This window comes from Cetorhinus maximus, chromosome 1, assembly GCF_964194155.1.
Source record: "Cetorhinus maximus chromosome 1, sCetMax3.hap1.1, whole genome shotgun sequence".
Classification (NCBI taxonomy): Eukaryota; Metazoa; Chordata; class Chondrichthyes; order Lamniformes; family Cetorhinidae; genus Cetorhinus; species Cetorhinus maximus.
The window spans coordinates 208,897,503-208,923,991 of record NC_135879.1 but is presented as its reverse complement, the minus strand read 5'-3'; the positions used below and the strand labels follow the sequence as shown (position 1 = coordinate 208,923,991).

The 26,489-nt window shown below is 44.2% G+C and overlaps 1 protein-coding gene across 1 annotated transcript in view; it reads left to right on the top strand.

Moving 5' to 3' along the window:
- dcc (DCC netrin 1 receptor) overlaps window positions 1–26,489 on the top strand; it is a gene marked incomplete at its 5' end in the record, with an annotated part of 921,129 nt that overhangs the window by 580,470 nt on the left and 314,170 nt on the right. Inside the window, 2 exons of the mRNA XM_078539210.1 lie at window positions 100–254; window positions 16,921–17,069. Coding sequence (XP_078395336.1) covers window positions 100–254; window positions 16,921–17,069 — 304 coding nt within the window. The remainder of the gene's footprint in view (window positions 1–99; window positions 255–16,920; window positions 17,070–26,489) is intronic.

Here is a 26,489-nt window from a genome sequence, read left to right as displayed (position 1 = left end):
CTGTTAAATATATGATGGAGATGCTAGTGTGCCTTAGTTCCATGGTGTGCATTGCAATATTATGCTGCTCATTCTAATTTTTTCTTGGTTTAAAATCAGGGAGCGTGCATTAAATACTTCCCAGTATGGAGATCTGCAGCTTACTGTTGGAAATTTGAAGCCGGAAGAAACCTATTCATTTAGGATCATAGCCTACAATGACTTTGGACCAGGGCAAAGTTCACAACCTATTAAAGTATCTACTCAGCCTGAGCGTAAGTAGTTGAAGAAGCTGGTAATAGTGGCATAAAATATTCTTATGATCGTGTGTAAAGATCTGAATTATTACAATAATGCTTTATAACTCCGATGCCAATATCCCTTTCCTTGTCAATATCCTGTGATTTAAACGAGAGTGTGTGTGTGTGTTTGTGTGCGTGCACTGTTGACACTCAGTGTACCCTCATTATTATGATTTTCTTAGCACCTTGAAATTGCCAAATTGGATTTCATCAAATGGATTGATTTAAGTGGTTTTTTTTAGGGTACAGAGTGGGGAGTTTGTTCTATTGTGTGCAAATATATTTGCCTGTAAATGGGACTATATTGATCTATCTCAATGAAATAGGGTACTAGAGATGTGGTCTGTCTCTCTGAAATTAACCTCAGTTCCTCCTGAAACACCTTAATGTGGTGTTGGTCATAAATGAAGCACTTCCTGTGAGGCAGAGATAATTGAGAAGGAGTTTATCTGGGCAGCTTTTCTGATCACTTCACAGAGCAACGTTCATGGGAACAAGTTGTTAGCTTTTTTTAAAGAAAGTTAAGTGAAGAATATATTTTGAAGATGTGAGAAACAACAGAGTACAGAGATAAACGTTCTTGTTTGAAGCATAGCCTAATGTAACAAAGGCAAGCCACCCAAAATTAATTCTGGAGCAATGAACATGGCCTGTAATAATCTATTAAGCCCAGACAACACAAATTCTGACCTAACTGTAATCTAGACAAGGTAGCTACTCACTATAAATAAAAGCAAAATACTGCGGATGCTGGAAATCTGAAACAAAAACAAAAATAGCTGGAAAAACTCAGCAGGTCTGACAGCATCTGTGGAGAGGAATACAGTTAACGTTTCAAGTCCATATGACTCTTCATCAGAACGGTTCTGCTGAAGAGTCATACGGACTCGAAATGTTAACTCTACTCGCTGTGTACCCTGTCGAACTATTCCATCCCATGCTTACCATGAGTAAAGTGAAGTGCTGTGAAATATAAAAGCTATTTGGTGTTTACAGGGACAGTTGAATATTAATAATGACTCACCATTCATAGTATTTACTAATCTGATTTATGCCAAATATTAACAGCTCTCTGTATGATTAACATAACTAGCTCAGTACTTCAAGTGAGCAGCCTATCCATCTAAACCGCCTCACAAATCATAAAGAGCTTGAGTGATCACAAAGACCTGCTGAAAACACCACTGGTCCACACGTATGTCAGTCCTTGCTCACATGCATTACCCATGACATTGTTCATTGTTAACCAGTAAAGAGAGGGCCTTTTAATTCTCAATAATCACAACTCATTCATCTATGACTTCTTAACACAGGTAAGGATGGCGTGTGATTCAGTGCTGAGAAAAATTTGGATTTAGATAGACTGGAGAAAACAGGCTTTGCAAATATTATCCTCTTCATGCAAATCATATAATACTTGCATTAATTTAAAAAGCCATTCAACAGTATAGCTTTCCTTTACTTTGTCACCAGAAGAAATGCATTTATTAAACCAGTTTATTTTATTAATACGGAATTTATTTCCAATACTCTTTTCACCTCACTGAATCTTGAATGAGTTCCTGGACGTTAATTTCCCCATTACAAGCATTTATTCTTGAAATGTAAGCTTTGACAAGTACTGCAGCGGTTCAAGAACATGGTACATCAGCATCTTTTAAGGGCAACCAATGCTAACCTTGCCAACGACTCCCAAATACAATATTGAAACAAAGCACGAACCTGATTGAGGGAGTGGGATATAAAGTCACTCATTCCCTCTAATGTCCTATCCCTCTCTGTGGATAATAACTAGCAATCCATTCAGAACTTGCTGCAGCAGATGTAAATTTGATTATTAAAAGAATCGCTAAACCGTTTATGCAAAAGGACCATTTGCATAGAATAGAATGTTAGAAATTTAAAGCGCTGAAGGAGGCCATTCAGCCTATCACATCCGTAAAGGCCAACAAAGAGCCATTCAGTTTAATCCCACTGTAGGTTATGGCACTTCAAGTATTTATCCAAGTACTTTTTAAATGTTTTTGACTCTGCTACCTTCTCAGACAATGAGTTCCTGGTCCCCACCATCCTCTGGTGAAAACATTTTCCCTTGAATCCCCTCTAAACCCCCTACCACTTATGCTAAATCTATGTCCCCAGTTATGGACCCCTCAACCAAGGGGATTAGGGCCTTCCAACCTACTCTATCTGGACCCTTCATAATTATATACACTTCAATTAGGTATCCCCTCAGCCTCCCCTGTTCTAAAGAAAACAAACCTAGCCTATCCAGCCTTCCTCATAACTAAAATTCTCCAGTCCAGGCAGTATCCTTGTAAATCCCCTCTGTACCCAAGCTAACATTTTTCCTGCGGTGCAGTGATCAGAACAGCACACAGTGCTCTAGCTACAGAGTAACTAGTGTTTAATGCATTTTTAGGATAATCTCCCTGTTCTTATATTCAATGCCTTGGCTAATGAAGGTAAGTATCTCGCATGCCTTCTTGACCACCTTATATACCTATCCAGCCACATTCGGGATCTATGAACATGCACGTCAAGGTCCCTTTGTTACATTTCCCAGTACCCAAAAATCTATTGCCTTGCTGCTTTCCCAAATGCATTACCTTGCATTACACTGTCTTCAGAACAGCCATTGCACCACAAGAGCAATTTATTACATGGAAGCACTTTGGGCTATTGTCATGTGATGAGGCATTATATAATTACAAGAATTTATTGCCGAGTCTAATCCTGTCCTTAACCCCATCCGCAAGGGGATTTCCTAGCAGGTCTCATGGGATGTCAAATTAGCAGTGGGGTCCCTTGCTGAATTTATTTTCTCCTTCCTAGCCCAGGAGCATTAAGGCTATTTGGAGCACTTTATTAAAGTGGGCCTGAATTTTTTGCATGGCGGGGGTTTCACTTCCCGGATGTGGGGACCACTTCCCTGCCGACTCCGAGTGCCCCACAGCTCGAATGAGCATGAAGTGGCTGCAGGCGGGATTTCCACCCCTCACTCGGGAGGAAGTCCTGCCAAAGAGCTACCGGCCAAACTGATTGGCGGCAGTTCTCCAGTCCCGGCAGCAACAGCGCTGCAGTGGACAGAGGAACAAATGCAGGAGGATGCCTGAGACTAAGTCTGGGCAGTGGAGGACCAAATAAGTTCAAGGGGTCCCGGGATGGGGAGGGTAGGAAAGGCCTGGGGGGGTGCATGAAGGGAGTGATTGGGATCTTGGGGGAGAGGCCAAGGAAGGAGAGAGGTCCGGAGGCCACCGGACTTTAAGGGAGGTGGCTGCCCGAATTCAGAGGAGGGTTCTGATGGAGGCCCACCCTGACACCCCCGCCCCACCCCCGCTCTCCCCCTTCTTGCCAGAGATGTAACTCTGTTAATTTTCGGCCTTCCCCAACACAACTTCAATCCTTCCACCAGGCTAAAAATTGAGGCTGGGCAGGTTGGCCAATAATTGGCAACTTAAAGGCCTCAACTGTGGCAAGAGTGGGCTTCCTGTCCAAAGCCTTGCCTACCCCAGCATAGAATCGCTGTGCGGTCAGGATGGGTGGGAATCTGGAGGGGTTCCCGCCACCTAAAAACCTGTCAGTGGGGGAGCATAAAATTCTGGCTTTGCATTTGCCACGACATCAGACATCTCAAAGCACTTTACAACCAATGATCTACTTCTGAAGTGTAGTCAGTGTTGTAATGTTGGAATTATGCCACTCAGCTTGCACACAGCAAACTCCCATGAACATCAATGTGATAATAACCACATGATCTGTTTAGAAACATAGGGCAGAATTTTACGACAGTGGGATTTTACGTTCCTGCTGTCGTCAATGGGATTTATAATGACCCGCCATGTTTTATGGCCTCGTCCCAGCTGAAACGGGGCCGTAAAATTCCGCCCAGAGGAATGTAGGAGCAGCAGTGGGCCGTTTGGCCCCTTAAACCTGCTCTGCCATTCAACTAGGTCATGGCTGCTCTTCTACCTTATTGCCATCTTCCCGCACTATCCACGTATCCCTTGATGTTATTGGTGTTTAGAAATCTATCAACCTCTGCTTTGGAAATAATCAATGACTAAGCCTCCATGGCCCTCTGGGATAGAGAATTCCAATGATTTACCACCCCCTGACTGAAGAAATTCCTCCCCTTCTCAGTCCTAAATGGTCTGCCTCTTATTCTGAGACTGTGTTCCCAACTGTGTTCTTGTGATATTGATTAAAGGATGAAAACTGCCAGGATACCTAGGATAATTCTCCTGCTCTGCTTTGAAACAGTGCCATGGGATCTTTTACATCTATCTTAGATAGCCAACAGGGCCTCAATTTAACATCTCCCACAGTGGCAGCACTCCCTTACAAGTGCACTTCTGGCCTGAATTTTTGCTCCTGGGCTGGAAGTGCAGAGTCAGGGGAAGGACTACCTCAATGCACTGGCACTATGTGGAATTTTTAAAAAAGTGATAAAACACAAAAGCAGTCCTCCAGCCCTCACTCTTCACACCCCTTACCTTCCCACACACTCCCCATGCCCCATCCATGCCAACCCCTACCATATCATGACATCCCACTCACCCCCATGGCCCCTATATCCTCCATGTCAACCTATATCCTTCTACCCATCCCCATGGCCCCTCATTTGCTCCATGCCCACCTCTGCCCCTCTACCCCTTACCCATGGTCTCTCATACCCACATTTGCTCCATGCTTACCTATGTCCCTCTACCCATCCCCATGGCCCTATATAGCCCCTCTAGTAGCTTAGTACCAACGCATGCCAACCCATGGCCCCCCCCAACCACTACCCTTTGCCCTTATACCTACCATGGTAAGTCACCCTGTATCCACCATGGGCAGACCTCAAGGTCCATGCTGAGATGAGATAAAATAAAGTCATTAAGTATCGATTGAAGAATTACTTGTTTCAAAAAATACTCTCATTGATAAAAAAGACACTACATTTAACTTTCTTTAATCCATTATAAAAACAAGCATTGGAATTCACAGCCCCACTTCAAAGAACTGTCAATCAAATTGTAAACTGGGAGGCATCCACTGTGATAATGGAAGGTTGTGAAATCAGTCATGCAGCACTAATCCAGTAATGACAACCCTCAAGCTTATTACAACAGACAGAGTGAAATAGCAAGTACTGATTTTTTAAAACATTGCGGTTTTTCTTTCCAAATATTTAAAGGGTAAGAGTTTTAACTGCTTGACAACCTAACACTTATTTTTGACCATTCTTTTTAACAGTTTCAATGAGTTTCTGCAATTTTTATGCACATCCATGTATACTTTTAACAATCACAAATGGCACCTTTCCTCTCCAATAGAGCCCATTACCTCTCTAAAAAGTGTTCTAAGCGCATATCCAAAAGGGTACCTTACCTCTCCAAAAGCCCCCACCTACTCAAGCAACCCCGCAAAGTTAAATCCTGTTTCTACCAGGTCTAATCTGCACACGTTGGGGAGAATTTTTTCTGCATCGGGGGGGGGGGTTGTGCAGGGGCAGGCGCAGGGCTGATCAGCACCCCCGATCGGCAGGGCGCCTCCATTTTATGTGGGCGGGCCAATTAAGGCCCGCCCAGCGTGATGCGCGCCCAGAAGCGCTGAGCACTCCCTGTGTGGGCGCGGGGGGGTGGTGGACACACTTGCCTGAGTTGGCAGTGCGATCTTTCATGCATAAGCGAGAAAGAGCACAGAAATCTCCCTGAGGCACAAAGGTGCCTCAGGGAGATTAGTTTTAAGTTTAAACAGTCTAATAAATTGTTGTAAACATTTTACAGTCACATGGGACAGGATTTTCCCCTCTGCGATTTGGGGGCGGGGCCCGCTCGCCAAGAGGAAAATGACACGGGATAACGTCGGGAGGAATCCCCGATGTCATCCCGGTCCCTTTAAATTTTTAGGAAGGCGGGTGGACAGCGAAATCAGCTGTCTGCCCGCCGACCTGTCAATGGCCAATTGAGGCCATTGACAGGCTCATTATGATAATTAAAGACCTGCCCGTCCAAGCTTAAGGATGGCGGGCAGGCCAGGAACCCCAGCGGGCTCCAGATTATTCATCAAACTTCATCCACTGGCGGGATGAAGTTTCATGTCCGTTTTTTAAACATTTAATAAATTTTATGTTTATTATTAACATGTCCCATCTCGTGTGACATTGTCACATGAGGGGGACATGTTAATAATTTCAATATTTTTCTATTTTTAGAGTTTACTTACCTCTCACGAATCTCCCTGAGACAGGACTTTGCCTCAGGGAGCAGTGCGCTCTTTCGCGCACAAGCCCGAAAGAGCGCACTTTGACAGATGGGGATTCCTTCCCCCTCCTGCATATACGCTTCCTGTCAGGCAGGCCGCTGGGCGGGCTTTAATTGGTCTGCCCACTCAAAATGACGGCGGGTCCCGTTTCGGTGGCAGGGGTCGGCTGTCTGCCCGCCGCCGAGCCGGTGGGGCCCACACGCCCACCAAGGGCAAAATTCTGCCCATGAGCTGGGACATGTGCATTAATTTTAATAAAAATTTTTGAGAAAATTTAAAATCATTCATGAAACCTCATCCCGCCCGTGGATAAGGTTCCAAGAAAAATGCGAAGGCCGCCTGGGCTCTTCACCTGCCCGCCAACCTTAAGGTTGGACCAGCAGCTCAGCTAATTGCCTTAATTGTTTTTTAACAGGCCTTAATAGACCTTTGACAGTTCGGCGGGCGCGCAACCGAGTTGGCTGCATGCCTGCTGAATTAAAAATCTAAATGACGCGTGATGACGTCGGGACGCACGTCTGATGTCACCCCGCATCATTTTACGCCTCGGCGAGCAGGCCCCACCCCCGCTTGCCGATTGCCCATTCCTAGCTGATTAAAATCCGACATGACTGGAGGCAGCTGCCCATAGTAAGCAGCAGCTGCCTCCAACTTCTGGATCCGGGTCTATGCAGCCATCTTAATACGATGGAGGATATCTCCATTGTTATGAAAATTCAGGCCAGAGTGTCAGTCTTGACGTTTGTGCTCAAGTGCTGGAATGAGATCTGAGTCAAAGAACATTTGGCTCAGAGGCAAGTGTGTTGCCAACTGAACCATTGCTAACACTTAAGTGCTGCCTTGTCTGAGATCAGCTAACTCCACAGAATAGTTATGGTGCAGAAGGAGGCCATTTGGCCTATTGTGCCTGCACCGACTCTCCAAAGGAGCAACTCACCTAGTGCCATTCCTCCGCTTTATCCCCATTACCCTGCACATTCTTCCTTTTCAAATAATAATCCAATTCCCTCTTGAATGCCTCAATTGAACCTGCCTCCACCATTGTCTCAGGCAGTGCCTCAGAACTTAACCACCTGCTTTGTGAAAAGTTTCTTCTCATGTCTCCATTGCTACTTTTGCCAATTACCTTAAATCTGTGTGCTCTCGTTCTTGATCCTTCCACTAGTGGGACCATTTTCTCCCTATCTACTCTGTCCAGACCAGTCATGATTTTCAATACCTCTATCAAATCTCTTCTCAACCTCCTCTTCAAGGAAACCAGTCCCAACTTCTCCAATCTACCTACTTAACTGAAATTTCTCAACCCTAGAACCATTTTTGTGTATCTTTTATGCAATCTCCCTCATGCTTTCACATCTTGCCAAAAGTGAGATGCCCAGAACAGGATGCAATACTCCAGCTGGGGTTGAATACTGTCTTATACAAGTTTAACAAAACCTTCTTGCTCTTGTACTCTATGTCCCTATTATTAAAGCTGAGGAATCTGTATGCTTTATTAACTGTGCTCTCAACTTGTCCTGCCAACTTCAATGATTTATTACATATACACCCAGGTCTCTCTGCTGCTGCACCCTTTTAGAATTGTATCCTTTATTTTATATTGTCTCTACATATTTTATATTATGTGTGTTCTTCATACTCAAATGAATCAATTAACACTTCTCTGCATTGAATTTCATCTGACACTTTTCCAACCATTCCACCAATTTGTCTATGTCCTTTTGAAGCTTTACACTAACCTCCTCATAGTTCACAGCACTTCCAAGCTTTGTATCATCCAGAAACTTTGAAATTGTGCCATGTACACCAAGTTCTAGGTTATTAATGTATTATCAGGAAGAGCAAGGACCTGACCCTGATGCCTGGGGAACTCCATTGCAAACCTTCTTCCAGTCCAAAAAACATCCATCACACTACTCTCTTTCCCGTCGCTCAGTTAATTTTGTATCCATGTTGCTACTGACCCTTTTATTCAATGAGCTGTAACCTTTCTCACAAGTCTGTTGTGCGGCACCATATCAAATGCTTTTTGGAAGTCCATGTGCACCACATCAACAACATTACCCTCATCAACCCTCTCTGTTACCTTTTCAAAAAAACTCTAGGTAGGTAGGTCAGGTGTTTCTCATGTGTCGGTGCAGACTCGATGGGCCGAAGGGCCTCTTCTGCACTGTGATTCTGTGATTCTAGCAAGTTAGGTAACAGAAGTGTCAGAATATGCAAGGACTCAAAAAAAATTATAGGGCAGGATTATATGTCCCACGGACAGGCATGCGGCTGACCCGATCAGGTGTAAAATATTTCGGTTGGCGGGCGCGTGCGAGAGTTGGCAGTGTACCCGCCGGCAATTAAGCGGCCTATGAAGGCCCTTAATCAATTAATTTAAACATATTTTTCACGGTCTGTCCAACCTTAAGGTTGGTGGGTGGGCAGGCGGGCGAATCAGCCAAACGGCCTTTTGATTTTATAGCAAACCTCATCCACGGGCACAATTAAATAAAAAATAAGTATAGATTTTTGGACAGAATCTTTAGACTATTCATGTTATTGTGAGTTAGCCCCACGTCGGGACAATTTTTTTCAGATTTTATAAATCTTTATTTTTGATTTTAAAACTGTTCAGCTCCCTGAGCCAGCTCCCTGCCTTCAGGAAGCTTTCAGGGTGCGCTGCCCTGCGCATGTGCAGACTTTTGCACTTGGACTCCTCCTGCCCCCACCCTGGCAGCGCTGAGCCTTTCAGCGCATCTTTCATGCTGGCTGCCCGTTGATTGGCCAGCCAACATGAAAGCGCAGTCAGGGGCCAATCACGGGCGGCGGACCGTTTCCTGGCCACGCCCGCCTGACGACCTGAAAATCCTGCCCATGGAATAAATCCCGTGAAATGAAAACATCAATAGGCCTAAAAGTCATGTTTTCCTCCTTCCCGATCATGCGTGTTTGAACCATTATGGTTAAGCTGCAAGCATGGGTAAATGTTATTGAAGGCTCTTAACATCTAATCTGTGTGATTTAGTGCATTCACCCATTAGGTTATCAGAAAAATTATGCATTGAGACCTTTCTGACATTATGAAATAAATTTGATAAAGCACGTAAGTGAACCTGATTGATGGACCTTCATTTGCTCCACCTGCCTATTCTCATAACGTATCAAAACATGCAAGGACTCTAAAAATTTACAGTATAAATCCAGTGAAATGAAAGCATCTATAGGCCTAGAAGTTACATTTTCCTCCTTTCTGCCCATCCGTATTTGAACCTTTATGGTTAAGCTGCGAACATGAGTAAATATTATTGAAGGGTCTTTACATTCTCTGGTTCAAAAACCAAGTGAAAGTTTGATTATCTAAATCCGGCTTGTGTTGAATAGAGCTGACAAGATAACCCCAACCAAGGGTAGTGTGTTGAAAATCCCCTGGTTCAGCATGGATAGAATAGAATGACAGTTTTTTTTATACTTTGTAGCTTTTTGTGCGCTCAGGTATCCAATCTAAACGGCTCATTGTGCTCAAATCCCAATAGTGTCCCCATCGATTATGTTATTACTGCAATTTCTCTGAGTATAAATTCTAAGCGCCTAATCTCAGTATGTGACTGTAATCCATTTTAATGCTATATAATTTCTGTTAAAATGATTGCCCGTACATGCAGGTTGCATCAGATACCAATGAAACATATAGAAATGTGGAAAAGTGAACCCAGAGTCTATCTCTTTAATCAGTTTAAGAGCTCGTGGCAAGATCCCTCTTTTTGAAATAATCACCTGAAGTATAGGAACCTGGCTTTCAATGAGTGCTTTGTATCTCAAGATTAAATTGTTCTGTGATGCATTCTCTGCTTTGTATATGGGCTCTAGTTTTTATTTTCCCAATACTTAAGAGAAGATTGAGCACCCTATTTAATTACTTTAGTCTAATCTCTGTATTCCACATGAGGCAACTTTGTGAAATGCTGTCCTGTCTTAAAGATGTTATCAGAATATTAAAGCAGAAACCGCCCTTGGCTTAAAGGGGCATGGTCTTCATGAACGGAATGAAATTACATGTTAATTTGGGTATAGAATTTTGCATGGCGAAATGAATGCACAAGAATGCTACTGGACATGCAGGCTTCTGAGGCAGATTCCCAGTAATTGCTTTTTCTGTGCTCAAAGTCCTGTATCAACGACTCAAATTTGTAAAGCCTACCCTTTAGTGCTGGTTAGACTATTAATTGCACAGAGCATTGCTGCCAAGCCTGCTCCATGTCTCACCCAACATCCACATATATGCATTCTCTGACAAAGGTCGCTGGATGGTGACTAGGCTGTTTTTTTTTTGAATCCAAGTAATTCGGGAAAGTTAAAAAATAAAGACAGTTAAAAAATAGAGAACATTTAAGAAAAGAACTTTGGGAAATTTCTCTCTCACCATTCTGAAGGCAATCGATCAAGTTCCAGTCGTTCATGCTGACTGGGTGCACAAAACTATATTGACCCATCTACCTTTCAACATGCAGCTACGTTCGTCACTCACAGGAACTTGTCCAGCCCTGTTTTGAATGCTTGCAGTGAGTAAACACACACTACATGTGCTGGTGATTTATTCCAGATAATTGCTTACAAAAGATTAAGTATCTCCTAACATCTAAGCCAGTGCTTATCATTGCACTTTCATCTACTGGACTCTTCCCTCCCCTGTAGTCACAAGGTTAAACAGAACGTAAGGAGGAATTTTACGGTGCCTCACTGAAAGTTTTGGAGGCGGGGAGGCTCGTAAAATGAAGCAATTGGCCTGGCTACTGCCTACCCGCCACCTAGACCTGTCTCCCATTTACGGGAGGCGCTACAGAAGTCAGGCTATCTGCCTGCCCTTGGGCTTATTGGAGCCCTGAAGTGGCCAATTAATGGCCATTTAAGGGCCTCACCCTCCCCCACCGCTATTTTACCTGTGGCAGGGGGAGGCCATGAGAAGTGGGTAGCCCGGCAGTTTTAGCTGTACGCGCTGGTGACGAGCAAAGGGGAAGGACTCCTCCTTTGCAGATTCTCTGTGCCCATTGGAGGCAATCCCAAATGGTCATACCCCCCTTTAACCCGACCCAACTCCTACCCAGGGCCTCTCTAACCCAGCCCCCAACCTCCTCACTCCCCTCACTGGGGCCTGCCAGCCAGGGCCCGGCTCTAACTCGGACTAACCTTCAGTCTGGCCTCCTCAACCTTCTCTCCTTTGGGTTCTGATTGTTTTCCCAACAGTGACCACCGCACAAACCTGGTGTTGCTGGGACTACAGGGCTGCCAGCCACCCAATTGGCCAGCAGCTCCCTAAGGCGGGACTTCCTCCGCAGATAGGGGCAGAAACCTCACTCTTAGCCACTTAATGACTTGCTGAACGTTAATTGTCGGCCAGGCAGCCGGTATCAGAGGGGACGTGTTCCCATCCGACTCCTCAGGTGGTGGGGTGGGAAATCCTCAAAAATCCTGCCCAATTTTACACACGGAAGTAGACCACTTCACCCTCCGCAATGACTAAAGGGGCGGGGGGTGCAGAATGTGTGCAGTTGAAATAGTTGTCCTATAAATGATCTATAATATAGTTATAAATAACTATAAATGATCATGTCTACAAGCATTAAAATGTTAGGAATTAAAATAATGATCTTTCTCTGCTAGAACGCAAGAGACCGGCCATGTAGAACCTCTAGTAATAATGCCAAAGACGTAGCTCCACTAGGGTTTCTCACTGAATTCTGTTCTTTAATAAATAGCATTATTTATTTTGTAGCCTTCAGGGAGCCCTGATTGTGTGGTAATTATTCCAACCAAGGTGAAATTTGTACAACACTTGTTTCAACTGGACCGTAGCGGTTCAAGAAGGTGGCTCATTACCACCTTCTCAAGGGCAATTAGGAATGGGCAAAAAATGCTGGGCCTAGCCAGCGATAGCCACATCCCGTGAAAGAATAAAAGAAATCCTCTTTCACAAAAACTGAAACACATGCCCATTGCCCCACCCCCCACCCCACAAATGCATCATATTAAGTCAAAAGCAAAGTACTGCCAACGCTTGAAATAAAGCAAAATAAAAGCAGAAAATGCTAGAAATGCCTAGCTGGTCTGGCAGTATGGGCAGCAATTGTGTAGAGAGAAACAGAGTGAATATTTTTCCTAGCCACATGGAGGTGGCTGTAGAGGCTGTGTGTGGGTCGGGTGGGGGGGTTGGGCATGGGAGGGGTGCTTGGGGTAAGGGGTGGGAGCAGAAAATTCCATTAAAGAGCGCCGGATCAGCTCTTCAACATGCTCCTGCCTCCTCGCACTTTCTACAGAGGTGGCCACACTGTGGCAATGACAACCTTCCTGGCTGTGGGGCGAATACGATCAAGTTAATTAAGGAGCCAGTTTGGAAGGAGTACTTTCACAAGGAAGAATTCAATGAGCGGCATGACACTAGGAGGTTCTGAGGAGCAAAGGGACCGTGGCGTGTGTGTCCATAGATCTCTGAAGGCAGAGGGGCATGTTAGTGGGCTGGTGAAAAAGGCATATGTGACACTTGCCTTTATCAATCTAGGCATAAATTACAAAAGTAGGGAGGTCATGTTGGAGTTGTATAGAACCTTGGTGAGGCCACAGCTGGAGTACTGTGTGCAGTTCTGGTCGCCACATTATAGGAAGGATGTGATTGCATTGGAGGGGGTGCAGAGGAGATTCACAAGGATGCTGCCTGGAATGAAACATTTAAGTTATGAAGGGAGGTTGGGTAGACTTGGGTTGTTTTCGTTGGAGCAGAGAAGACTGAGGGGTGACCTGATCGAGGTATACAAGATTATGAGGGGCATGGACAGGGTGGATAGGGAGCAGCTGTTCCCCTTAGTTGAAGGGTCAGTCACAAGGGGATACAAGTTCAAGGTGAGGGGCAGGAGGTTTAGGGGGGATTTGAGAAAAAACTTTTTTACCCAGAGGGTGATGACGGTCTGGAATGCACTGCCTGGGAGGGTTGCCTCACATCACTTAAAAAGTACCTGGATGAGCACTTGGCACGTCATAACATTCAAGGCTATGGGTCAAGTGCTAGTAAATGGGATTAGGCAGGTAGGTTAAGTGTTTCTCACATGTCGGTGCAGACTCGATGGGCCGAAGGGCCTCTTCTGCACTGTGTGATTCTGTGATCCTGTGATTCTGTGATCAGTTGAGGCTGATGATTGCAGCAGTACAGCAATTTTGCCGGCATTGAGCAATTCCGGCCCCCCCCCGTGCTGTGTGCACACCCCGGCAAGTGAGAGGAGGCTGCTGCACACCTGGAGGCCGAGGTTGCTTGGCAGCTGAAGTTGATCTCAATGTTTTCAGCAGAGAAAGGCAAGGTTGCTATCTTCCCATGACACAGCTTTGCCATTGAGTGTGTGGAATTCCTGGAGATGGATGTCTCCAGTCACCATGGGCCTAGTGAGGTCTAAGCCACTCCCCTGATACTGTTTGCCGCTCCAATGCCTTCCTGCTGCTCCTGCTATTTGGGCCTCAAGTGTGATTCTGCTGGCCACACAGTAAGGGCTATTAGCCTCCCTTGCATTAGGCCACACTGTTTGCAGCTCCCGCCCTGACTGGATGGCGAACACAAAGATAACCTATTAAGCGTCCACCTCCTGTAAAATTTAGCTGGAAGACACCCTGCCACCTTGAGCAAGTTCACAGCCCAGAAATAACCCCGTGATGGGTTCCTGATCTTCATTGGAAAAATAAACCCAATGTTTCAGGTCAATGACCTTTCATCAGAAACCTAAGTTCTGATGAAAGGTCACAGACCTGAAACGTTAACTCTGTATCTCTCTCCGCAGCTGCTGCCAGGCATGCTGAGGATCTCCAGCACTTCCTGTTTTTATTGCCACCTTAAATAGTTAGCACAAGAGATCAGGTTGAAGAATATTATCTTCCATCCTGGATAAAATAACTGACATTCAATGGAAGATGAGGAAAAGAATATCCCACCTTAAGTGCCAGGAAGAAAAGAAACCCACCCCACAATCTTCTCAAATCAAGGCAGTAAAAAATCGCAAGCCACCTTGTCAGCCATCTGCCGGAGCTATCTCTAACCATTAACAATGAAACTTGGAAATGTCATGTCTGAGTACACCCAGCCATGCCAACAGACTAAATGGATTAGTCTATACTTCTGCGAGTACAACGTGAACAAAATGAAGAACACAGACAATCTGAAACCCACTGTTAAACTGGGCAAACTAAACAAAAAAGGAATAAAATAACTTGGCTGGAATAGCTCATTGTTCCCTGAAGGAGGTATTACATTCCCAAGCAATAATGCAGCTCGATACAGTTGTTGATGAAGAATATTTGAGGTTAATTCTGCATCAGTGGCCCCTTGGCTCTTCAAAGAGGTGTAAGGTTCTTAATATACAAAGCTGAACTCTTAATAACAGCCTCAGGCCCAGCTTGTTTGATATAACCGGACAAATTTCACAGCTTGTCCTGTAAACTACAGAACATTCATTGCTATGCTGTTGGCAAGGTTGTTGGCAAGAGGGAAATTGGCTAGGACTAGGTCTTGGCTACTTACAGGATGCCACTGATCTAACATTGCTCTGGTAACACCCTTACTCACTTCCCATCTTTTCTGGAACATGACTTCCCCTCAAAAAATGGATGGGACAAAACAGGAACCAATATAGAGAAGCAAACTCTTGCAATGTACGTTGAGAGCAAATACTGTACTTAAAGAGTTAAAACACTGGAAACTGGATTCAGACACTCATAAAAATTGAACAGTCTGTTCCAAATTTGAAAATTCAAAATTATGCGAGGCACTAATCGGCATTAATTTAATTTGTGCTAATGTGTCTGAAAATGTTGATTTAGTCACGATTAAGATGTTAACATTATTTTTAAAATGTCTAATACTTATTAAAATTACTTTATAAAGATGGTGTTTAATGCATCAGAAAGGGGCTAAAAGGATTAGCTGCAGTTTAGCACAGAGCTTCCACATCTGCTTAAAATGTAAAATTCACTAACGGACTGGGAGTTCTAGAGGGTTGATGGTCTCATTAGTTGAATTTGGATGTAATAAGATTGGGGACTGCAAATCCTGTTTATAATTTTCATTTTCACACTTTTGAAATAACCTGCAGCAGTGGCTGGGCTGTGAAGCCTCCATTAATTCACACTTAATTCTGCTCACCAGTACCGCGGAGTCCAGCATTTCAATAGCTTTTTACTATTCCAGTTGGTAATCTTATTAACATCCAAAGTGCACTGCATTGTAGAAAGTGCAAGCTTTTGGAAATTAGCCTTTCCGGTAATATTAACAATGTGGCATAGAGAAACCATGACATGAGTCGAATGAATGTCTCATTGAAAATTCACATGTACTTCAGTCACAAATCTATTTCCCTCATTATACTGATTAGGGCTGATTACTTGCATGCCTAATCCTTTAGAATTTGTTTGGATTTGTTTTTTTTTTCTGATGCTGCTTTTATTGAATCAACATAACACATTAAATCAAGGTTTATTGTTTGCTGCATAACATTTCTTCCCTTTATATTCAAAATACCTCATCATTTCTTCAGTCCTGCTGGATTTTCAGTACTTTCTGCTGATTAAAGTACTCACTGAGAAAGCTAGTGTGACAGTGTAACATAATCAGTAGAAACGGCACTCATTGCTCCATTTACTCATTCACAAGTAGTCTGACTCAACTGAGCCAGAATTCAGGATTGCCAATCTCTAGTGTAGAGAAGCAAAGCATTCCAGACTGATAGGATAAAATTCTCCTAGCTACGTGACTTTATGTTCTGCTTTGAAATAAGTTTAAGAAGTTTCAAACCAATTTCCAGTGATCAAGACCCAAAGGCAGTACACTAATTTACAATAATTGACACAACATTAGCAATCAGACAGGCCAAAGGATGGCTACTGTAAGAGATAGACACAAGCCCCATTGGTGGAGTAAGAGGTACTGTTCTGGGGTTGGGATTCAGCCATGTTTTGGGGCAGAAGAAAGGGAATTGCTTTGTATCAGAGAGAGAGAGAGAATTATGAGTGTGATCCCTTCTTCAGCTGGTGAATAGTATATATTATTTTTTGAGTAAGACTATTTGTCAGATATCTAACGTTGATTGGCAGGAAAAAGAAAATTAAACACGTGAAAAACTGTAAACACGTGAAATCGGAAATAAAATTAGAAGATGTTTGAAAGATACAAAGGATCATCCAGCATCAAAAAGAGACAGACATAGAATGGGTTAAGGTGGGAACCTTTATCAGAAGTCCAGGACACCTGAAATATTTACTTACTTTTCTTTTTCAGATACTAGTCAACTTGTGCATTTCTGTAATTTAAAAAAAAAATTACACTGTAGTGTTGTTCCTTAATGTTTTTAACATTTTTTTCTACGCTAAACAGTGCAAGTTCCGGGACCAGCAGAAAATTTTAAAGTTGTTGCCACTTCACCGACTTCCATTGTGGCCTCCTGGGATCCCCCTGCGTATGCAAACAATCCAATCCAAGGCTACAGGCTGTTTTGGATAGAGCTCACTGGCAAGAAAGAACAGGTGTGTTCATGTGACTGCAGAATCTGTACCTTAATTTTACTGAGTTTAAATTTGCATAATCACCTACCGCTCTAGGCACATTGACAATCATCTTCAGCTTTAGTAAAGCTTGGCTTCTTATGGAAATTCTGATTCCATTAAGTGGTGTCAAACTGGGACTTCTCAGGCTGTCTTCATTTCCACAAAGAACTGCAAGCTTAAACTGCTTAGATGTGTTGTATTGATGGAGGTATGGTACCTAACCATTGCCTTGCTGCCAAAGCAAATGGGCGAACTTGACTGCCAACTCTACTTATTGAGGCAGTCTTTTTAATTCCTTGGTGAAGTTATATACCTATCAAAGGGTTTAAGGGCTATGAAATCAAATGTGTTATGATATGGCAGGTGGTAATCGCCGGGCTGACCAAATCCCAAAGGGAAACTTGGCCAAGCTATCACAATAATTTGCAATTTGTATTTTTATTACAAGAAGTATGGGCACTGAAGTCAGAAGTAAAGATTCCACTACCACTTTTATGGATTTTAAATATTAAAGCATTTATGAACAAAAAAACTTAAATATGCAAGATTACAGTTAAATTTATTTTTATAACATTTCCCAAAAAATTTATACCTAGCTAGACTCCCAAATAAACACCTTTTTCCAGGAAACAGTCCAAATAGATTCTTAATCTATAAAACATCCAGTAATATTACCAGAAGGCACCCACTGTTGCTATAAGGAAGATATTTCACAGCTTCACTATTCCTCTCACAGGACAATGAAATTCCAAGGTTTTTAACAAAACCTTGCTTTCTGGAACAAGCAAGCACTTCTCTGGGGTGGCTAGAGGCTGCTTTTCACTGGTCTGTCTTCGCATAGCCCACCTTTCAAGATCCCACATGGTCGCTCACCGTACAGCTTTCAATATTCCCTTAAATATATTTTCTCCCTTTTGATCTTTAAAACCCATTGTTTTAAACTTTCTTTGGAAGTTATCTTTCCCAGAATATAAAAATCTTTATGTAGTCATTATGGCCAGCACTTTCGGCAAAAATAAACTTAATAACTTTGCCTTAGCTATTTATGATTCTTGCCTGTTGTAAAACTTCTTATCACACCTCTTTTAAATTCAAACAACCTCTCAACTTATCTACAAATGCAAGTTCCCATTCATACTGTATCTACTGGATCTCATCCTGGCTTACCCTCCTCCATTTCAAAATGCCTGCTTTTACACCTTTTTTAAAAATTCATTCATGGGACGTGGGCTTTGCTGGCTAGGCCAGCATTTATTTCCCATCCTTAGTATCCCTTGAGATGCTTTAAACCTTGTAATATGACTGTCTTCAGTTTAATTAAATTAGACACAGACACACACCCACCCACACACACACACACACACACACACCCCACACAAGGCTGCTTCAGTATCCCACAGTAATATTAGAAAAAAGTTCATATTTCCTTTACAAATGCTTTTCAAGTTTAAGCACCCAGTGTTAAAATCAAATTCCCAGGAATTATACAAACAGTCGTGCTGTGAAGCTTCTCTCATTTCAACAATCCTTATTATCTTCCTAATTGAGCTTGCCAGTCAGTTTTCTGTTTGGGCAAAGGTCACCAAGTACATCTCACAAAAGACTCAAGGCAGGTTGGTCTGGGCTGGATTTTCAATAATTTCCTTTTTCCCTCCCTGAAACCATTGACTCAAACAGATTTCTAGACCCCAATAGCAATAGGAAGGTGGACAGACTATGGGGAAATTTGGTAGCAAAGGAAAACACTGCAAGGCTGGAGACCCAGGGCATCAGTCCCTGACAGATAGTGGAGGCCACAATCGAAGGGAGCTGTGGCACTGGATACGATCACAGGGGACCTGAGGCACTGTCCACAAGCGAGGGGAGGTGAGGCGCTAGGCACCTTAAGAAGTGAGACATTGGCCCCAGGCACAAGGCATCATCAGGGGAAGGCGAGGCGCTGGGCATAATCCGGGCATGTGGGGGAGCTGAGGCATTGATCACCATCGGGGGAAACTGAGCTAAGGCACTGGCCATGATCTGGAAGGGTTTGGAGGTTGGGAGCTGAGGCACTGGCTATGATGCAGGAGAGGAGCTAAGGCACTGGTCATGATCCAGGGCAGGAGCTAAGGCACCATGGTCTGGGTAGGAGCTGAGACACTGGTGATGATCCAAGGAGTGGGGAAGATGAGGCACTTGCCATGATCCAGGAGAAGAACTGAGACACTGGTCATGATCCAGGAAGGAATGGAGAGACTGGGGGAGATGAGGTACTAGCCATGATCTGGGGGGGTGGGTGGGGGAGGTGAGGCACTGGCCATGATTCAGAGTGTGGGGGTGTTGGGTGAGCGGCATGAGACACTGACCACGATATGGGGGTGGGGGAAGGAGCTGAGTCACTGGTCGTGATAAGGGGGAGAAGGGCCTGAGGCACTGGTCTTGATCCAGTGGAGGAGCTGAGGCACTAGTCATCATCCAGGGGAGGAGCTGAGGCACTGCTCATGATCCAGGGCAGGAGCTGTGGCAGTGGTCATGATTGGGGTAGAACCTGAGGTATTGGCCACAATCAGGGCTGGGTTCATGGAGCACTGACAGCAAAGAGGAAGCACAGGTAGAGGAAGCACAGACATGACCCTCCTGACTATCAGGGAGACGTGTAAGATATCTCCTTTTGCTCAGAATTAGGGGCACCAGAAGGGGCACTCACAACAGCCCATCCCTCAGCCAAGTAATTATTTTCCATACATAAATTGAGACAAGACTGCTATGTTCTTCTTTTCTTTGATGTAAATGTACCAATCAGACACAGAGATTATTTGAAGGTAAGACTGTATATAGATAGATTTACTAGGAGGCTTAGTATAGTATATTTGATCTCTATCCTGCTACTTGCCCACTGCCTACAAGTCATGGGACGATATATCACACTCTGTCAATGTGTATTGATTGACAGTAGCTTAAAATCCGCTTCCTGGAAGGTATATGCACATCATATCACAACAAAGACAATATCATCAGACTGATTGACTTAAAGGAATCACAGAATAATAGAATTGTTATAGCAGGAAAAACAGAAATGCAGAGTATTTCTTAAATGATGAGAGATTGGGAAGTGTTGTTATCCAAAGGGATCTGGGTGTTCTTGTCCATGAGTCACTGAAAGCTAATATGCAGCTGCAGCAAGCAATTAGGAAGACAAATGGTGTGTTGGACTTTACAGCAAGAGGATTTGAGTACAGGAGTAAAGATGTTTCACTGCAATTGTATAGAGCCTTGGTGAGACTGCACCTGGAGTATTGTGTACAGTCTTGGTCTCCTTACCTAATGAAGGATATACTTGTCCAGGAGGGAGTGCAACAAAGGCTCACCAGACTGATTCCTAGGATGACAGGATTGTTGTATGAGGAGAGATTGAGGAAAATGGACCTGTATTCTCTAGATTTTAAAAGAATGAGATGTGATCGCATTGAAACATACAAATTTCTGACTGGGCTTGACAGGATAGATGCAGAAAGGATTTTTCCTCTGACTGTGGGAGAGTCTAGAACCAATGGACACAGTCTCAGAATAAGAGGTAGGCCTTTTAGGACTGTGATAAAGAGGAATTTCTTAACTCAGAAGGTGGTGAATCATTGGAATTCTCTACCCCAGAGGGCTGTGGAAGCTTAGGGCAGGATTTTCCCTCCTGTCGGGGACGAAGTTGAAGTGCGCGCCTCCGATTGGCGCCCCCCAATTGGGGGCGTGGCGCCATTTTTACGTGGGCGGGCCAATTAAGGCCAGCCCAGTGTGACGTCCGCATGGAAGCGCTATGCGCTCCCTGTGTGGGCGGGGGGGAATCCCTAAACCTGAGAGTGCACTCTTTTGCACACATGCACAAAAGAGTGCATTCATCTGCCTGAGGCTAAGTGCTGCCTCAGGGAGATCGACTCTACTGTAAAAAATAATAAAAATAGAAAAAAAAAATTCGTTGACATGTCCCTCATGCGACACTGTCACGTGAGTTGGGACATGTCCATAATTTTTTTCAAAAGTTAATAAAATTTTTAAAAACCTACATGAAACCTCATCCCGCCCGTGGATGAGGTTTCATGCTTTTTCTAATGCCCGCTAGGGCTCCTGGCCTGCCCGCCAGCCTTAAGGTTGGACGGGCAGGTCCATTAATTAGTTAATTGACTCTGTCAATGGCCTCAATTGGCCATTGACAGGTCAGCGGGTGCACAGTTGATTCTGCTGCGCCCCCACCTACCTGAAAATTTAAAGGGGGCGCGGTGACGTCAGGAGTTCCACCCCCCCGCTTGCTGACGGGGAAAATCCTGCCCTAAGTCTTTGAGTATGTTCAAGACAGAGATCGATAGATTCCTAGATATTAAAGACATCAAGGAATATGGGAATAGTGCAGGAATAGTGTGTTGAGGTAGAAGCTTAGCCATGATCTAGTTAGATGGTAGAGCAGGCTCAAGGGACCAAATGGCCTACTCTTGCTCCTATTCCCTATGTTCCTATTTCCTAGCACAGGCCATTCAGCCTGTCAGGTATATGCCAGCTCTCCGAATGAGCAATGCACCAAGTTCCATTCCCCTGCCTTCTCCCCGTAGCCCTGCATATTCTTCCCTTTCAGGTAATAATCCAATTCCCTCTTGAATGCCTCGATTGGAACCTGCTTCAAGCACATCCTCAGGCAGTGCATTCCAGATCTTAACCACTTGCTGTGTGAAAAGGTTTCTCCTCATGTCTTCATTGCTTCTTTTGCCAATTATCTTAAATCTGTGCTCTCTCTTTCTTGATCTTTCCACCAGTGGGAACGTTTTCTCCCTATCTACTCTGTCCAGGCTGCTCCTGATTCTGAATTCCTCTATCAAATCTCCTCGCAACTTTCTCTTCTCCAAGGAAAACAGTTCTAACCTTTCCAATCTATCTACTTAACTGAAATTCCTCATGCCTGGGACCACTCTTGTGAATCTTTTCCGCACTCTCTCCAATGCCTTCGCTTCTTTCCTAAAGTGTGGTTTCTAGAACTGGACACAATGCTGCAGCTGAGAACAACATTTTATACAAGTTTAACATGACTGCTTTGCTCTTGTACTCTACGCTCCTATTAATAAAGCCTAGAATACTGTTTGCTTTATTAACCGTCCTCCCAACCTGCCTTGCAACTTTCAATGATTGACACACATATACACCCAGGTCCCTCTTCTCCTGCACCCCCTTTAAAATTGTACCCTTTATTTTCTATTGCATCTCCACCTTCTTCCGACCAAAATGAATCACTTACACTTCTCTGCATTGAATTTCATCTGCCACTTGTCCTGTCACTCAGCCAATATCGTATCCATGTTGCTCCTGTCCCTTATATTCCATGAGTTATAACTTTGCTCACAGGTCTGTTGTGCGGTATTGTATCAAATGCCTCTTGGAAACCCATGTACACCACATCAACAGCATCACCTCCATCAACCCTCTGTGGTACCTCTTCAAAAAATTCCAGCAAGTTGTTAAACACAATTTGCCCTTAACAATTCCATACTGGATCCTAAGTGACCATTAATTTTGACCTAAATTATTGTTTCCAGAAGTTTCCTCACCACTGAAGTTAAAGTGACTAGCCTGTTGCTGGGCTTATCTTTACACCCTTTTTTTGAACAGGGGTTTAACATTTACAATTCCCCAATCCTCTGGCACCTTATCTGAACATTATGGCCAGTGCCTCTGCAATGTTCACACTCACTTCTCTCCATATTCTTGTATGCATCTCATCTGGCCCTGATCTCTTATCAACTTTAATTATAGACAGCTTTTATCATATCTCCTCCATATCAATTTTAAACCCTTCATGTGTCTGAATTACTTCCTCTTTCACCATGACTATGATCTTCTTCAATCAAATCTAAAGCGTTAATTTAATAGCCTCAGCTATGCCCACTGCTTCCATGCGTAAATCATCTTTTTGGTCTCTCATTGTTCATACTCCTGCTTTTACTGCCCTTTTACTATTTATATGCCTATAGAAGACCCCACCTATTAACTTACTATTTGCTACTCTAGTGCTATTTATTTTTTCCAATATTCTGTGCACCCCAGTATTGCTCCCTGATATTATCTCTTGGTTCCCACACCCCTGACGAGTTAGTTTAAATCCACCCCACCCAGAAGGAAAAAACAGTAAAAATTGGGAAATAAGAGTACTGGTCCAAACTGTTTCTTCCTTCTGGGAAACAGCGCTAGCAAATCGCCCCACAAGGAACTCAGTCCCTGCTCTGCTCAGAACAGAACCCCCGATATCACCCCACGTCATTTCGATTTTCAGGTCGGCGGGGCGCAGCCGAATCAGTTGTGCGCCCGCCGACCTCTCAACAGCCTATTGAGGCCATTGACAAAGTCATTAACCTCGTTAATGGACCTGCCCGTCCAACCTTAAGGTTGGCAGGCAGGCTGGCAGCCCTGGTAGGCTTCAGAAAAAGCATGAAACCTCATCCACTGGCGGGATGAGGTTTCATGAGGGTTTTAAAAAATTTACTAAATGCATGATTTAAAGTGATGGACATGTCCCAGCTCATGTGACAGTGTCACATGAGGGGACATGTCAGGAAAATTTTGTTTTTGCACCTTTACCATTTTTAAATTTGGCGCCGATCTCCCTGAGGCAGCACTTAGCCTCAGCGAAATGAGTGCACTCTTTCATGCGCATGCACGCAAGGGCGCACTCTCGGCTGAGGGAATGCCCCTCCCCCCAACACCCACACAGGGAGCGTATAGCGCTTCCTGGTGGATGTCACGCTGGGCGGGCCTTAATTGGCCCGCCCATGTAAAATGGCGGCACGCCCCCGATCAGGGGCGCCGATCAGAGGCACGCCTGCCCGCGCCCGCTCCTGCATTTCCCCCTCTAAACATGGTGGCCATTGCATTTATGGGCAAAGATATGACTGTAGGACATGAGCAGCTCTGAGGAAATTTCTGGCCTTTGTTTTTCTGTGCCAAACAACTTGGCACACTGCAGTCAAAACACAATATTGCATGTCTTTTAAAATAATCAAAATTAATTAAGTAACTAGAAATTCAAAACATATCACAACTTTGTACCGACAACCAAACTATATAAGTTAGTTGTTAATGAGGAGGTGGTGGCATAGTAGTATTGCCACTGGACTGGTAAGCTAGAGACCCAGGGTAATGCTCTGGGGACCTGGCTTTGAGTCCCACCATGGCAGGTGGTGGAATTTGAATTTAATAAATATCTGGAATCAAAAGCCTAAAGATGACTGTGAAACCATTGTCAATTGTCATAAAAACCCATCATTGAGTTAGGAATTGCTGTTTATTGAACATGAATTTTGCTTAAACTTGGTTTACATATTTGTTACAGCAGCAGTCTGAACTGTAAACCTCTGAGCTGCTTCTTTTTTATTCTTTCAATGGGATGCGGATGCCACAAGCCCTTGAGAAGATGGTGGTGAGCTGCCTTCTTGAACCACTGCTGTCCATGTGGTATAGGTGCACCCACAGTGCTGTTAGGGAGGGAGTTTCAGGTTTTTGACACAGTGATGATGAAGAAATGATCTTGGTGAGTTGCTGGAGTACCCCTTGTAGACGGTACACACTGCAGCTTTGGTTCGCCAATGTTGGAGGGAGTGAACGTTTGAGGCCGTGGCTCAGGTGCTGTTCAAGTGGGCTGATTTGTTCTGGATGGTATTAGTGGAGTTTGACTCATGCAGGCAAGTGGAGAGTATTCCATTATACTATCTTATGCATTATAGATGGAGGAAAGACTTTCAAGAGTCAGACAGTGAGAGTCTCACTGCAGAATATCCAGCCTCTCAGCTGCTCCTGTAGCCACAGAATGTGGTTATAGTACAGTTAAGTTTCTGTATGTTGATAGTAGGGAATCGGCTGTCAAGGGGACGTGGTTAGATTCTCTGATTTTGGAGATGGTCATCACCTGGCACTTGTGTGGTACAAATTTTACTCGCCACTTATCAGCCCAGGCCTGAATGTTGTTCATGTCTTCTGGGCCAGGACTGCTTCAATATCCGAGGAGTCGTGAATGGAACTGAGTGCTTTGTGATCATCAGCGAACATTCCCACTCCTGACCTTATGATGGAGGGAAGGTCATTGATGAAGCAGCTGAAGATGGTTGGGCCTCAGACACTACCCTGAGGAACTCCTGCAGTGATTTCTTGGGACTGAGATGATTGGCCTCTGACATCTGGCCTCTGACCTCTCAACGATCTGTGTAACCATGTTAAACCAGAAGTTTTTGGAGCCTCCTCCTCATTTTAGTTGTTTGATTGTCGACCATCATTCAAGACTGGATATGGCAGAACTGCAGAGTTTTGATCTGATGGTTGGCTGTTGGATTGCTTAACTCTGTCTATAGCATGCTGTTTGTTTAGCATGCATTTGGTCCTTAGTTGTAGCTTCAGCAGGTTGGCAGCTCATTTTTAGGTATGCTTGGCATGCTCACCTGCACTCCTCATTGAAGCATATTTGATCGGCTGGCTTGATGGTAATGGTAAATGATGTGACAGGCCATGAACTTATAGAATATTGTGGAATACAATTCTACTGCTGCTGATGGCCCATAGTACCTCATAGATGGGCAATTTTAAGTTGCTGGATCTGTTCTGACTCTATTTAGTGTATTGGTAGTGCCACATAACATGATGGAGGGTATCATCAGTGTGAAGACGGGGCTTCATCTCCACAAGGACTGTATGGTAGTCACTCCTACCAACACTGTCATGACAGATGCATCTGCATCAGGTAGGTTTGTGAGGATGAGGTAAAGTAGGTTTTTCCCTCATGTTGGTTCTCTCACTACCTGCTGCAGGCCCAGTCTGGCAGCTATGTCCTTCAGAACTCAGCCAACTCAGTCAGCATTGGTGCGACTGAGTCACATTTGGTGGTGAGCATTGAAGACACCCACCCAGAATAAATTATTTGCTCTTGCTCCCCTCAGTTCTTTTTCCAAGTGGTGTTCAATGTGTACAACATCTCTAACACAGCGTATGTTGCAGCTCTATGATCTTCCTTCCTTCATCTTAATTTCCCTGAAGCAAGACACGGAAAGGTTGCCTTCTTGCCTGTCCCAGAGTAGCAGGGGCCGAATTTAAAGGGAAATGCTACATTTGTGCTCTTAACTGATAGGACTGCTCCTCCTAAGTCACAAGGATACCTTGGACCTCCCCTACCAATGGGTAACCTTCCCTTCTCCGCCGCCACCACCACCACCACCTCCCCCTCAATGTGGACTTTATTGATCTCCTCTATGCCTTCCCACTGTTTCAGTTACCTTGCCAGTGGCTGTTTCTGCGGTTCTCTGAGAGTGGTCTGACCACTTCAATTTTCAACTCCCGCCTACCGGCTATAACGTACCTCTTGCCGTTTTTTAAAAACTTCATTCATGGAATGTGGGCTTAGCTGGC